Source organism: Notothenia coriiceps, unplaced genomic scaffold, assembly GCF_000735185.1.
Source record: "Notothenia coriiceps isolate Sejong01 unplaced genomic scaffold, NC01 NC01_scaffold00005951, whole genome shotgun sequence".
NCBI classification, from domain to species: Eukaryota; Metazoa; Chordata; class Actinopteri; order Perciformes; family Nototheniidae; genus Notothenia; species Notothenia coriiceps.
This window is the reverse complement of record NW_011338652.1, coordinates 13,537-28,912: the sequence shown is the minus strand read 5'-3', so window position 1 is coordinate 28,912 and position 15,376 is coordinate 13,537. Positions and strand designations below refer to the sequence as shown.

At 38.9% G+C, this 15,376-nt stretch overlaps 1 protein-coding gene across 1 annotated transcript; it reads left to right on the top strand.

Moving 5' to 3' along the window:
* Positions 1–1,050: 1,050 nt before the first annotated feature.
* Positions 1,051–7,893, top strand: LOC104943353 (ventral anterior homeobox 2-like). The gene is made up of 3 exons (XM_010768720.1): positions 1,051–1,763; positions 5,994–6,181; positions 7,873–7,893. Exons 1-3 carry the CDS (start codon positions 1,535–1,537, stop codon positions 7,891–7,893), a joined length of 438 nt encoding a protein of 145 aa, XP_010767022.1. The 5' UTR covers positions 1,051–1,534.
* Positions 7,894–15,376: the final 7,483 nt, after the last annotated feature.

The following is a 15,376-nucleotide window of genomic DNA, read 5'->3' as shown; positions in this document are numbered from 1 at the left end:
AAATATTGATCGTGTTATGAAAAAGCATTTAGAGAAAGAAAAACATTCGAAATTCAGAACACATTTAGAAAAGTACCTTATACGACTTTAAAAGTGGACTAAACTACTTTTCTTTTTAGAAATAATATTAGAAATTACTTCCAATATGAATTGATTTGGCTTATATTATGGCGTTCAATGTAAATATATAAATTCAATTCAGTTTGTAATGTTTAATATCTGTAACATTGTGAATTGTGTGTCCCATTATTGATCTAAAAGTGTGATATTTTAAATATGATTTGAACTTACTTGCCGTTTCTTTGCTTTCCCATTGTTTTACAGAGCTTAAGAGTTCGGTTGTAAAACTGACATCTGAAAATGAGTCAATGTTATTTATTTTCAACACCTTTTAATATGTTCCTGTCTTTCTTCTTTTTATTCACCCACTTATATATATTTGTATTTACTTACCTGTCTTAACTTTTTATTTAATTGTAATGATTTTAAATGTGTTTAATTTTTATTAATTTTCACTGTTTTATTTATTTATTTTTTAACCTGGAATGGTTAGTTTTAAGGAAAAAAATCTAATGGAAGGAAGATTATTGTCTCAAGTGCGACCCTGTATGATTGCACATGTCCTTCCATAAAACAAACATTAAAACAAATAAATAAACAACATCTGAAAGTGAGAACAGTGTTTGGATGTTTCCCCGGATCGGAAGCGCACCACCATCGTCTCATGTCCTCGCGCCTGATCCCAAACTGCAGCGCGTTCATCGTCTTGTCAAAACGTGCCCAGTCGGCGGGCCAATAAGCGACGAGAAGTGCGTAGGCAGGAAGTGACGTGAGAGGTTCCTGCCTCTGTAAAGTGTATTACGGTGTCACTACAAACATTCTCCACACACTAACATCTCTGCTGTAGTGTTGGCAGGGTGTTAGCGTGCGTAAAACCAACGATTAAAGCTGACTTTATTTGTGCGTAAATGTGTACTAAGAGTCCCGAATACTGAAGGGGTTTCAACACTACAAATATTTTCTTGTTGACAGAAGACCCCCTTCTATGTGGCCATTTAACCACCAACAACATGCACCCACGGATCCGCAGAGGCAGTGGATGTTACCGGGGCTGAAGTAACAGGCTGCTCGGGACGCACCGGGAGAAACTTTTCCTGTGCCCGGTGAACTGTGACCGCTTCTCTTGGTGCACCGCCTCCTCTCATTTTATTTCTACGTGGCTGAGCAGTGTGTGTTCTTTTGTGGCACCTCCTCCATAGATCTGGTTGCGCCATGCATTTCTCCTGGCTATTATAGTAAGAGCACTTGCTCTGGTTTGGACTGCTCTGCGCGTCATGCCGCGACACCTGAATCTCACACCGGCTCCCAAACAGGAGTGCATGGTTTCCTTGTAACTGGATCTACTTTTGAATTTTTGGAGGAAGAAGAGGGCATGCAAAGCAGAACACTTGCAAAGAGGAGAAGAAAGTAAAAGACGAGGTGAGCAGCTACAGAAGGAGAGATTATCTTCAGAGAGTAAAACTATTACTTGTAGATGTTCGATCAGACCACCACTATGGGCGATGGGAACCACCGCTGTGGACCCAACCCGCTGGATCGGATGGAGACGAAGTGCCGCGCCGAGATAGGGAGCCGGTCCCCGGTTCAGAGCTCCACCGACACCCCGGGGACCTCAGCGTCCACCCCGACGTCCTCCAGCGAAGACGGGCACGACAAACTTTTGGGAGTGGACCCTGACTACTGTCGGAGGATATTAGTAAGAGGTACGTGAACGCAACATTTAAAACGAATTCACAAACTGGTAGAGGTTTCAGGAAGTCCACACTTGTCCCAACAATATGCAGGCCTTCTGTAATTATAGGCTCAATAATACTATAATTAAAATGACTAGACGTGCTGTTAAACATGAACCTGAATCTGGAGTTGTTAGATAATTAAAGCATTGTCAAAATGCTACTCTAAAATATCCTGAACTGAAATGAGGCAGATATTAAATGTAAAAGTGTCTGGACTGATGCTTGAATACAACACCCCTAAAGCCCCTGCTGTGGTAACAATGGGCGACTTTCACTTCCGTCATACCCAAATTACTGTAACACCACACCCGTATATCAATCCCAAAATAAAATCAGTAATTGCAGTGTATGATGTAATCAATTAAACGTATACAAACCTTATTTGGTACAGTCTGTATATGATGTGACTTATTTGTGTTCGTTTGAAAAGGAATTAGTCAGATGTAACAATCAAAACAATAGCTATAAGCATGTAATACATCTTTATTTTTTAACACAGGTTGGGAATCATAATTGATATACAAACAGAGGGACATTTTCTGACTATAATCAGAGGACATTCCCCCGTAGGCTGTTACTGTAGAATTATTAACAAAGGAGTTGATGATAATAAATAAAACATGAACAGCTCTCCATCGATAACCACTATGAAGCGGTGTGTGTGTGTGTGTGTGTGTGTGTGTGTGTGTGTGTGTGTGTGTGTGTGTGTGTGTGTGTGTGTGTGTGTGTGTGTGTGTGTGTGTGTGTGTTACAGTGTGTGTTTACTCGTAGCTGAATGTCTTTGTGTGCCAACGTTATGTTAATGAACATCAGAATTATATTTTATTTAATATGAGTGCCCACGCCCTCCTGCAAGACTTTTTTAAAAATCCACCAAATTAAGATAAAATCACTGCAGTCAGAGAATAAAATATAGGGATACAATTTGGTCATTTGTTCAAATTAATAATATATAATTAAAGAGTTTTATTGTAATAATACATGATTTTTATTGGAGTCACATTTTAAATCTAAATCATCTGAAATAATTTGTATTTATTTTACGTTTGAATTATGTTAAATTAAACTGGATAGTAGATGTCTGTTACATGCTGCACGCTCACGTTATTCTTAAGCACGTAAACGGAAAGACCCAGCGAGTGGATCAGTCTAAATTAGATACTACAATTATTAAGCTACGTGACATATATTTTGAATTCAGGCCAAGTAACGCTCACTAATAACACAAAGTCAGCACGTTACAGGATTCCCATCCATTCAGAAATCCTATCCGTAAAAAAAAAGGATGCAATCTAAAATAACAACTTGTATTTTTGTGCAGTATTTTTGCAGCGTTGTGTAGTTGTTGCTGTGGGCAGAATCAATATGTCGGCCTATCAGTCCTCATTTATAGGCTGCATGTTGTGGATGTTATTGTTGCTGGCTGGTCAGATGCATCCTTTATTGAACGTAAACTCGTGCGTCGTCCTGTGCCAAACAGAAGAACCGTAACTCGTTTCCATGAGGCTAAAGTTAAAAATAAAAACGCCAAATAAATACTATTATGAAGGCCACAGAATGTGCGAGGAGGAGAAGAAAAAATGCAGAAAGAAGGAAACAATTAAACGTGGATTCAGATTAATTTGTTGTTGCTTCTTCAGATTCGTCGTCAGTTCCAGAAAAAATATAAAAAGCAGGTTATATATATTTAGAAATATATCAGTTTAAGGATTATTGGTGTACATGAGATTGCGCATTTCTTCACATGAGACCGTGGCCGGCATGTTTTCATAAACTTTGTTAAATATAGTGATCTATCATCGCTTCTGTGTTGAATCAATCGCCGGTTAAAGGGGAGAAATGTGGCCTGTATAAGGACCGGGATGTGGGCCTGTTTTTTTCTGAACATAATGTAGCCTACATTACACGGAGAGGTGAGACCCGCAGTGTCAGGATTTGTTTTTGAAGCCGAGTCTTGATGCTCGGCTGTTCCACAGAGGCGGGGTCACCGAGAGGTCAGCAGGTCTGCGTAATGCCGCTGGTGCACCTCCTCTGCCTGCAAATGTTTCCATCACATTGTAAGCTGTTATTTATTTATTTCCCCTCCTCTAGTGAAGCCATGTAAGAACATTTTGTACATGTAAATCTGAATATTTGGATGGTTTAAAACATCTCTAACTTGCCTGGCGACACATTACGCAAAGGCATAATCCGTGCGTGAAGATGGAGACCTCTCAGGCATGTTTCATTATGTATCTTAGGCCTCTAGGCTAACCACAACCTGAAGAATAACTGCCCCTGTGATTGAAATAACATTTTATTACACTACGGGGGTACTTACTGATGAAATTACTGCGTTTCATTCACTTTTTTATTTTCCATGCTCTAGCAGAAGCAGCCCACATTCTTCTTTTTACGCATTCATTTTTCTCCCTTTACATCTGCTGTATGTCAGAACTTCATATTATTTTTGTTTCTTTTATATTTCCACGCTTTTAAATATAATTTAATGTAAGGCGAGATTTGCCTTTCATACTCATTTTGAATTCCCCTTTTTATAGCTAAAATTATATAAATGTACTCAGTTTATATCTGTTCCATATAGTTTTGGTACCTGCAGGCGGTACCTTTTCTATACAGAACTATAGATGTTTGGTTCAATCAGTTTCGTTTCATATTTAATTCAGTTCTCTTCATATTTTATTGGATTGCATATTTTATGACCTCAAAACCCTGGACAAAGAGGAGGTCTTGTCTGACCTGCGTTTCCATTCAATGTGATAAATACCAACACATATTCCCGGCTACAGTGTAGCTAAAAGTAAACAGATTTAACCTGTATTTAAAACAATAAAATGTGTCCTTAACATATTTTATTAATTAGTGTCGACAATAACCTGGATCCAGGGCGGGGTGTATTGACCCTGACACATCCAGGATATAGGTTATATTATTATTTGTATTTACCAAAATCTACCTTTTAATATATGTTGGTTTCGTACACATTTAAACAAAAAATCTATTTAATTTTTTTCGTTCTACAGATAATATTTTTGGACAGATCGAAGCAATCATTAGACAATGTGTGACAAACGACCCCACTAAATAAATATAAAAATGAATGTACTATAACCAAAAAACACCTGACCCTATAATAGACCTGCCCCTTTAATAAACAAACACGTGTCATTCATGTTGTTGTCGTTGTTGATGGATACTGACGCACAGACTTTGAAAACAGTTGAAAAGTCAAACAGTTGAAAGTGAAACTGTTGATTGTCAATTATTTTCCATGCAGGGAAATAAAACTATGCCACCTTTAAGTGCACGACCACTCGTTGTAAAATCCCGAATGGCCCTGAACACATATTCCTTGCTTTCAGTCACAGCACTCAACACAAATCTCCGTTTATTTTTATCCCACTGTCTCCTTTTTCTTCTAATGAGCCGTTCTTGCTGCAAACGCTTTTGAATCAAGGATTTAAATAGGAGTGTTGGGTCAATGAAAGTGCAAGATATACGCACGACTGACGTAGCCTGCACCCACAGTCACGTGGAACAACATTACGCAGAGGGATTTAAGCGTTGAGTTTCATCTTAACATGAGGAACATCTCAGCAACAAACATTAGGTTTTCCTGAAACTGATACATGTATGTAATGGCAAGTATTTATTATGAGTTATTATGTTTACAAAACTTTTGTAAATAGGCCTATATTTGACAAAAGGGCCTCTTTCACAGGGCACAGATGTGTCATTAACACTCTCTTTTACCATTTGAAGCAATAAGCCTAACTGCTTATTAATACATCAGTTTGGCTACATGTAGGCCTATAAACCACCTCAAAGAAACTTGTGTTTACCTTTTTTATAACCTACAACTGTAAAATAGCCTACCACTCATATTATATTTTGTTATAATGTCCTGAGTGTTTATATTCTGTAGCGGCGAAATTCTTAAAAGATAAACGTAAAAATGTAACTCCATCCTTAATGTGCATGTATTTCGATGATCCAATACCGAACAGTGCTATACAGTTATTATATCCTGGTGCTTACCCCGGTAAATAACCATTTGCCATCTTTTGTGCGCCAATCCCGCCACCCACTGTCTCCCAAAACCCCCTTCAAAATAAAAGCATATCGTATAATCAAATCTCTACAACAAAAACAGCAAGAAAATCCACGTCTAACTGTTCGTTGTGTTTTTGTTCGCAGACGCTAAAGGCACCATCCGGGAGATCGTCCTGCCGAAAGGCCTCGACCTGGACCGGCCCAAGCGGACCCGGACCTCCTTCACGGCCGAGCAGCTGTACCGGCTGGAGCTCGAGTTCCAGCGGTGCCAGTACGTGGTGGGGCGCGAGCGCACCGAGCTCGCGAGGCAGCTAAACCTCTCTGAAACTCAGGTGAGGAAGAATTTACTCAAGTACTGTTCAGTACAATTGTGAGGTATTGAGTATTTCCATTGTCGGCTTTACTTCTACTCCCATTTGAAAAGGGAAATAATGTAAATGTACTCCACTACATTTATTTAACTGCTTTAAATGCATCTCTCAGAATTAAACTAGTGGACGAACTCTTTAAGTCACATTATTTAAACATTTTCCAAAGAGTCAATCGGAACGTTGTTTGTCTACAACAGTTAAATGCTAGGCTACTTGATGCAACAATGTGGAAATGTTACATAAATATATACACCCATAAAGGCACATCTTTTAGGCCTACTCTTTACTTTAAATACAATTTGCTGATAATACTTTTGTGATTTAACTTAAGTAACATTTTGAATGCAGGATTATACTTGTAAGGATGTATTTTGACAATAATGTATTGGTACTTTGACTGGTCTTAAGTGTATGGAAAACCCATTGCTAAAAGCTCCACCAACAATGAAAACAAACATTACATTGACGTTTTAAAAAAATCTATAACGAACATTGTTGATAATTACTTAGCAGAACAATTGTCACATGCTAACTAGCCTAGCCTCTGGTGACTAAAGCCTTAAAGGATATCTTTACACTTGAGTTACAAAGTTTATGTATTTTATTTATTTTCAAGCAAATTGTGTTAGTCGTTTCGAATAAAAGTAGCCTAACCTTTTGAAAAAAGTCACAGGTGTTGTTGGGGTCTTTAATTGGTTCCTCAGCCAATCACTGAGGAGGATTAGAAGAGCTGCCACGCCCAAACACTCACGTGGCTTGTTCACAATCACATTTTCAAATGCAAAATTTCCCAAAACATGTAAAATATCTATATCGGAATAAAATGAGTCCTTGTATCTAGGCCTGATCATTTATGTAGCCCAGGTATTTAAAATAAAAAGTTGAAATGTTGTCAACATTTACTTTAAAATGATTTGTACTATCTGGAAGGTGTATGACATAAAAGCAGAACGGTTACTCAATGCGTAATGGTTGCATTTGACTATCCTGAGCAGCAATGAGAACACAAAATAAATAAACAGAAGGGAAGCGAAAAAAGCAACCTCGTTTGACATATTAAATTAAAAATGAATACCTCATTACTTCCAGTGCAGCTCACAAAATCAGTATAAACCATTTGCTGTGTGTGTTTTTGTATCGTAACAAGAAACGGTAATGCCCCGTGTTGGTAGACACAGTGGATCGGCCTGTCGGCACATCCGGGTTCTCCTGAACACTCCTGACATTTCATAGCAGCCATAAAGCCCCCGCGCGCTTCATTCAAATCTGCTGCTCCACGAGCCCAACCCCTTTGTGTTTATTATGTGCGTCATCACTTATACACCAACTTGCATAGCACTGCAGTAACAGCGTGTTTATATTAAAGTCACAACTCGTGCAGCAATTTTGGGTTTTTGTGCGTAAAATTAGTTTTTTCTTTGTTTATTTACAAATCACGAAAGGATATAAACTCCAGCACACTATGTATTGGTGTTGTATGTTTCCTGTACATTTCAGATTCTTTATTGAGAGTCCATTCTGGGGGGGAAAAGCACAACTATTGCTTATTTTATCCAAAGTGTCTATCGGCTATCATTTTAAAATGGGCATATGGGTCACTTAACTCTCCATCTGTTTTATATCCAACATAAACCTGTATGTTACCAACATAGGACATCGTCTATGTAGGCTAGGCTATATATTGATGCAGTATGGTCTCCAAATAAAGTTCGAATAAGAAAAGTTGTGGATACTTACGCACTGCTTCGCCACGTCTAAATACGCCTACGTCCAACAACATTTCTTATAAAGCTATGGGGTGAGGCTACTGTTTAGGTTTCAAAACGAAACAACTTCAAGCCACTAAATACATTTAAAGTATGTTTTGGTTATAACAATATTCAATTACGCGCCATGGGGATGGTTTTGTGTCTTTTTTTCGCATTTAAATCCCCTCTTGTGTATACAAAACACTTGTTGCAGGAGCTTTACGCATCATCCTTCTGGAGTACACCCAACATTAATATCTAAGCACAAAAAAACACACTCGCATATAAAGGGTCTGAGTGTGTGTTGGTGTGTGCGCTTCACGTTTGGGGAGCACAGAGAAGCCACTGTGTCCCTCATTAGCGCTGACACTAGGGGTGTTAATGGGAGGGCCTCCGCTTCCTGCTGCTGTGAGGCGACGCTGATTGGCTGAATGAAAAACTGCCTGACCTTCAAGTTAGAACAAAATGTAAATAATGAAAGTCTCCATTCCTGTAATGGCTTGAAATATTGAACCCATGAATTTTCTTAATGATATTGAAGCAGCTTCTACGCGTGATCGAAAGGCTTTTAGTTGGCATTAGTGGGCTTGTCTTTCTTTTTATTATCTTCATATGTGGCGTTTGAATATTTCAGCATTCAAGGCAAATCATGCAAAAAGACATTAGGGAGCTCTCACAGTTTTAGGACATTATTAAGCGAGTTTTCAGGTGAATTACAGTGTGTTTGTCTCCATTATAAGAGCGTTTTAGCCTTTTTCTCTTACTTTGTTTCATTTGAATCTATCATCCATCTATTTATCCCTGCAAACAAAAAGTATAGGCTTATTTCAAAGCTAAACAAAAGGCATTGGAATATGAAATCACTTTGAACAAGTCGTGTTTTTGGCATATTTCCATTTGAGTTTTTTTACAGCACAAAGCTTTTCTCGCATTTGATGTGATCACAGATTCAGGTAGTGCAATCGAAATATTATATAAACGTGAGGAAATTATTAGGATTTGATTTCTGTTAAACATTTAATCAGATTTTTTTATCTGCCACAAATATTTAACCTATTTCATTCGCAGTAATATAAAGAACAAATATCGAATTGTGTTTATCATTGTTCCAAAAACCCATTTATCACACAGGTTGTAACCCAAAGATCTGCCAAATTCATATTCTCTCTAGTTTTCAAACAAATTCACTTTCACTTTTGTTTCAGAAACATTAATACCCAAAACACGATTAAAGTGTTATCACACTGTTTTTAGGAACGTGACAGGCCTTTTTATTTGTATCTGTTCCTAAAACACAAATACTAATTACAGTAATATGGGAGGTTAGATCATTAAGTGTTTTTTTTAACAATGTTTGGGGATTCGGTCATTGACCCATGCATGCTGTAACTCCAATTAGTTTAGTCAGGTATTCGAACTGATCACGCAATGAGGCAGGAGACAACACACACACACACACACACACACACACACACACACACACACCGGACACACAGTCACACACTCAATGCAAAGGCCTAATGGGACAGAGTGCTCATCNGCTTCGTTTGGAGAAATGTCCCCACAATGCTTTGCACACAGACCAATTTCACAAAATCTGTGAGAAGCCCCTCACTGCAGTGCCTCAATGAGCTCAATGACATTGAGCTCATTGAGGCACTGCAGTGAGGGGCTTCTCACAGATTTTGTGAAATTGGTCTGTGTGCAAAGCATTGTGGGGACATTTCTCCAAACGAAGCACGCCGGGCTCGGTAAAATTCCAAGTATGCTGGACATTGGAACAGTCCTTCGGCGGCACTCGATGATGTAGTATGCTTGAAATAGTGGCTCTGGAGCAGCTTTACTCGAGATTGAGAAACACCCACTGTCTCTTGTTGCCACTGAATAAGGAACAATTCACACCTTTTCAATTAATAAAATCCACAATGCAAAATGCAAAACGAGACTATAAAAGGTAGGGAAGAATGAAAAGAGCAACAGACAGGTGAAGGGAGGGGAGTGATGTGTAGCCTAGTGTAAAACAAAGAGAAACATTCATGAGGGAGTCATCACAGAGCCGATTGAAGAAAGCTTCACAGGAGGCGAGATAAAAAGGAGAGACACAGCGAGAGAGAGAGGAGGAGACCGGAGGGAGGTGCATGCAACGAGAGATAAGTCTAAAACCCCTAGAGCTGGAAACGGCAGATTTAGCCCCAAAGGACCTCCAGTTAGAGCAGAGGCTGCAAACAGCATGAAGTGAGAAGAGAAGCAACACTGCAAGAAAAACAATCATTCTGTATAGTCCCACGCATGTCCAGACACTCAGAAGAGACTCGGACAAATGTATTTTAAATGATTTTATACGGCACATTTCAACGACAAGAGACTCAAAAGCAATAACCGATATGAGAGATTTCAGTTACTTAACATTTGTGTACGATTGCAGAACTGAGCGATGACACAAACGCTGTGTAACACTGGGAGTAAGACACACCCAGAGACACAAACGGCTCATCGTTCCTCCCAAGCAATTGAGCAATTATTTACACAACTAACGGGGAAATGCCACACATTTGATGAACTTGTATATCCAGTTAACCAAGTGGATTCAGTCAGTAGTGAATATGAAATGCCATCTCTCTTTTTCATTTGACTATGAGGTCTTGAATACATTCTGGTTTACAGCTGTTGGCAAAGCTAGAGTTTAAAATGTATTTTGCTGCGACAAATCCAGATGGTGATTTGAATTCAGTGCTGTCATGCATCTTAAACAGATGATCTAACTTGAGCTAAAGTCATATTCAGGGTAAGCATAACTTGGTAAACACACCAGAGTTACTGAGAAACTCCCAGGGTGACTGTAGTGAGTAAACATTCTGTTCTGGTTGCTGGCTCTAATTATGCTGGAAACGCAACAATCACATATCACCCGCTTGACAAAGTTGTTGTTAGGAACGTATTAGCAAACAGTTGTCAATTAAAACATCCAGAATATATGAAGCAACATTAGCATTTATTTGGAATCTCCACTTGTTTTATTGAAATGCAATGTTCACGCTCCTGTTAGCTCTGTTTTGGTCTCCACCTCCTCCTGACCTTAATATCTTTACATGCAAACTTTAGATGCTCCTATGTTTACGAAAAAGCACAATACTGTGGATTTTTCAGTGCTTTTTTAGTGTAAACTCCTGCCTATCGAACGTTTAAAATGTGCCACTAAACAACGCTGACAAGAACAGGGTGACTGACCCAAAACAAAGGGTGTCGGTACAGACTCCTTAAGAAACAATGCTAAAAAGAGAATTGAAGGGTAAGATACAGGTGATCATTCTTATATGTACCCTGCCTTTCACAATACATGCAGAAAGTAGATTCATAAAATGTTGATAGGAGTTGCTTTAACCCTAAATAAAACATCAGTATAGCCTCTCTAATATTTTATTTTATAGCACTGCTTCCTGAAGGCAGCTACACGTCCTTGCATCCATTCTCCCGTAACCAGGTTACTCACAGTAACAGGATTCAATCTAAAAAAACACAATCATAAACATGTCTAATTCACCCAACCTGAAATGGCCACTGCAGCAGCACATCTCCTGCTGATCTCTATAATGCTGACAGCTTTCCATTAGCATCCCATAATTCACCATCTTCACCCACAGAAACATTACCACGTATAAAGTGATGTTTTTACTGACTTACTACAGTGAAATTCAAATGAGCTTCATCAAAACTGTTATTCATACAGCTGTTGCATGCATGCTTTCCATCCCACACACTCCCACCTCGTCTTTGGTCTGTGCACCCCCCCCCACCAGTCCATTTCCATAGCAACAGCAGCCCTCCCCTTAGCTCCACAATGAGGCTCAGACAGGACTCTGCTCCCACTCTGTAAGAGCTTCCACACTCACACTCACACGGACAGGCTGCTCTCTAACTGTGAAGGTCACAGCCAAGTTTGTGGTCCATTTAAACGACGGGCACACGCAGCTTTTAATTGATTTGGCTTTGAACGCGTTTTAAAGCTTAGATACACTGAGCTTGTACAGAACTTCCCCTTGGGCTTTTGGTTTGACTGAGAAACAGTAGAAAAGGAAGGCTAACCTGAAAGCTTTCTGAAGGCGTCTCTCATCTATTTAGTGCACTTCACCCTTGGGAAGTCATATTAACATTTAAGTGTGTCATTAAGAAAATTAAAAGGTAGAAGGAAATGGGGTGAGAAATTACAAAGTTAGGTTTATTAAGCGTTAATAAAACGGAGAAGTAATTATAAAAAAGACAGCTAAAGTCATAAAATGATTCTAGGTGTGCCAGCCGCCATAGATAGAAAAAACCATGACTTGTTAGACATGTTGACGGTCCTCTATCTATATTAAAATCAGTACGATAAGAAGCTATTATCCAGCTGTAGCCAAAATACTTATCGTTTATTACTTTACTAAACATCCTTAAACTAAACTGTGTCCATGCTCGCAGCTCTGTGAGGCACATCAGATCTTTAACCCTTAGATGCCCTTAGAGTGACTGGACCCTACACTCTTCCATAAGTGGGTCTAAAAGGACCCGTATTAGAATAATATGTGTTTTTATGCCATTTTTGTCATTTTGGTTAAGAAAAATCACTAGTATAATATTTAGTATTACATATTTTTTACATTTAAAAAAAGAAAAAATGTATTGAACATATTGTCCCAAAGATCTCTGCTATTCTGAGACCCTCACAGTATTCCAGTCCCTTTTCAAAACTCATCTCTTCTCCTCTTGTCTACTCATAGCCCCCCTCCATGAATCCAATCCATGCCGGTTGATCAAGTTTGATATTCCTATACCCCCCACCCTAACCTTCCCTTATATCGTAAAGCGATGTTGAGTCCTTGTAAAGCCCTATACAAAAATGTATTATTATTATTATTATTATTATTATTATTATACTGACAGGTATCAGATCTTGCTGTGTAAAATAATCTTCCTGAGAGGTGTCGCTTGTGATGTCGTCTGTGTGGTCTACAGTGAATGTATTCCTGACAGCAACAGGTGATAAGAATCATAGGATCCCATAGAAAATGCATGCGGGTCATTTTTGACCCACTTATGGAAGCTTGTGGTAGTAATACAAAAACTANAATAAGAATCTTCAGATTTGAGTGTGGACTTACACAACATCAATTACATCAATAACAATCACATTAAGAACAACACAATAAGATCGAAACATTCAATCACAATGATTGATACAGCCAATCATAATAGAAAAATCCCCTCATCACACCTCATATGCAAACTGTAAAAATAAGTACATATATAAACGTAGTTTTAAAATGCAGATATTTGTTATTGTTAATTATGGACAACACTTAATTTCACCATTGGTTACCCATGGTTACGTGTGTGCGTGCAAAACCACAAACACGGATCGGTGGCTAGCATCAGGTTCTCTGAAGAGAAAGAGGTTAACGTTACCGTTAATGAAGATAATGAGAGTGAGTCGGAGGCATCTACAAGCCAGATTCCGCAGAAAAAAACAAAGAAAGGGAAGATTAAGAGAAAATACAATGGGAACTACTTGGAACTGGGATTTACTTACACAGGCACTGAAGATGAGCCTTTGCCAGTTCTGTGCTACGAGACACTGGCTAACGAGAGCCTAAAACCAGCTAATCTTCGCCGTCAATCTTGGAATCTGGCACTACGTTTATATATTTATTTATTTTTACGGTTTGCAAATGAGTTGGTCCGCGAAAATCCTTGATAATAAAAAGTGGTCCGCATAAACAAAAGGTTTGAGAACCCCTGCTCTAGACTATAGTTATAACACTTGTGGAACGGGTTTACACGCCTTTTCTTCCATTAAATGGGATCCAGTTGGAGATTTTGCTCACGTCCGACCTTCAATGACTCTTTCCTCTTCCCTCTCATTCAGGTTGTGCCAAGACAGGAGGCGTTCGCTTCTCAGAGGAATCCCCCGCCGCCGCACACCCGACACATGTTCACTTTGACGAGAAGCTGCATGACTCCATCGTCATGGTGACACCGGAGGATGACGGCAACTTCATGGTCAAGGTGTGTTTAACCTCCAAAAAAAAAAACACTCATAACAAGTTTGTACGAGTAAAATATGTCCACATTTTGCCTACATTTCATATTTAATATTTATTTACTTTTCTCCAAGCTTCACTTCCCTCAAAATTCCCAATTATTTCTGACTTGTTACTGATACTCCCTGTATTCATCTTACAGAGCTGCAGTTCATTTAGTGTCCTTGCATTGTCTTTGTATTCAGGTTTTTTCAAAATAAATTGTTTTAAAACGGCAGAAAAAATTCAATCTCTCTCCCAGATCAAGAGAATCTTAGGAGTTAATATGATTTTAATGGAAATACTACACTACCTAGCCAAGTAATTATTTGGGCTACGGTTGAGCATACTTGGCGCAAGTTGTGACTTTAGAAAACTCATGGAGGGAAGTGATTAAAAGCAATACATGAGACATAATGTCAGGCCTTACTCTTACATTGAAAAGCAATGTCAGTGCATAACAGGCACACATACTATGACTGTTATCAGGCTTTACATGCAGCAAATAATTAACATGATAATCTAGACTTGATTGCTTTTATTGAGTCACACTAAAATACTGGATATCTTTATCCTCATTAGATAATGATCATCCTTTTCACCGACTCAGTTATCAGCTGGCATCCTCACATGCTCCCTTGGATCAGAAAGTGTGTTCTGGAGTAGTTTTCTGCCTACAGACATTATTCAGGTCCCATCTGCTTCATGGACACCATGTACAGCAGATCATTTCATCCAAGTCCATCTTCCTGCCAGGGTTATAATGTCTTTGTGGATCCGATTCAGAAGGAAACCAGGCAATTAAAAAACGCCTGATATACTGTAAAACAGGGAAGAAAACATGAGCAGGAAGCAGGTTTCTAAACTGAAACCCCAAGCCAAACCAAGCTATAGATGAAAACAGATTTGTTACCACCACGGAATCAAAGTTTGAAACTTTTTCAGACATTTATATCTGGCCCTGAAAGTCTTGCACTCAGTCCTAATTAGAGGCTCGATGTTCCATGTTTTTCAAGTGATGGATATAATATCAGAAGTTAACTCTTTGATGTAGCGGGGAGTTAGTGTCCTCAGTATGTACGAGCACTGACGAGGTTTATCTGCGAAACATCCAGGAGAAGATTAAAGTCTTTCCTCATCAGCGTTAATCTCCTCTGTGGGCTATAATGGCACTGAACAATGATATCAGACCCCTCATCTGTTCGCTGCTGTCAGCTCTTAAACCCTGCAGGGGCTCAATGGAGGAGCCAAGCAACGGCAACACAAGGTGGCGAAAGCTTTCAAAAAATTCAAAAAATCAAATCATGTGGAAAAGGGAAACTAATGTCTGTGTCTTTAAATTTCACATAAGTGAC

What these genes read in the sequence shown, in the direction of transcription:
- LOC104943353 (XM_010768720.1), top strand. Translation starts at nt 1,535, where the DNA reads ATGTTCGATCAGACCACCACTATGGGCGATGGGAACCACCGCTGTGGA. An exon ending in TCGGAGGATATTAGTAAGAG is followed by an intron (nt 1,764 to 5,993) that starts GTACGTGAACGC and finishes TTTTGTTCGCAG; the next exon opens with ACGCTAAAGGCACCATCCGG. An exon ending in TAAACCTCTCTGAAACTCAG is followed by an intron (nt 6,182 to 7,872) that starts GTGAGGAAGAAT and finishes TTACCAACATAG; the next exon opens with GACATCGTCTATGTAGGCTA.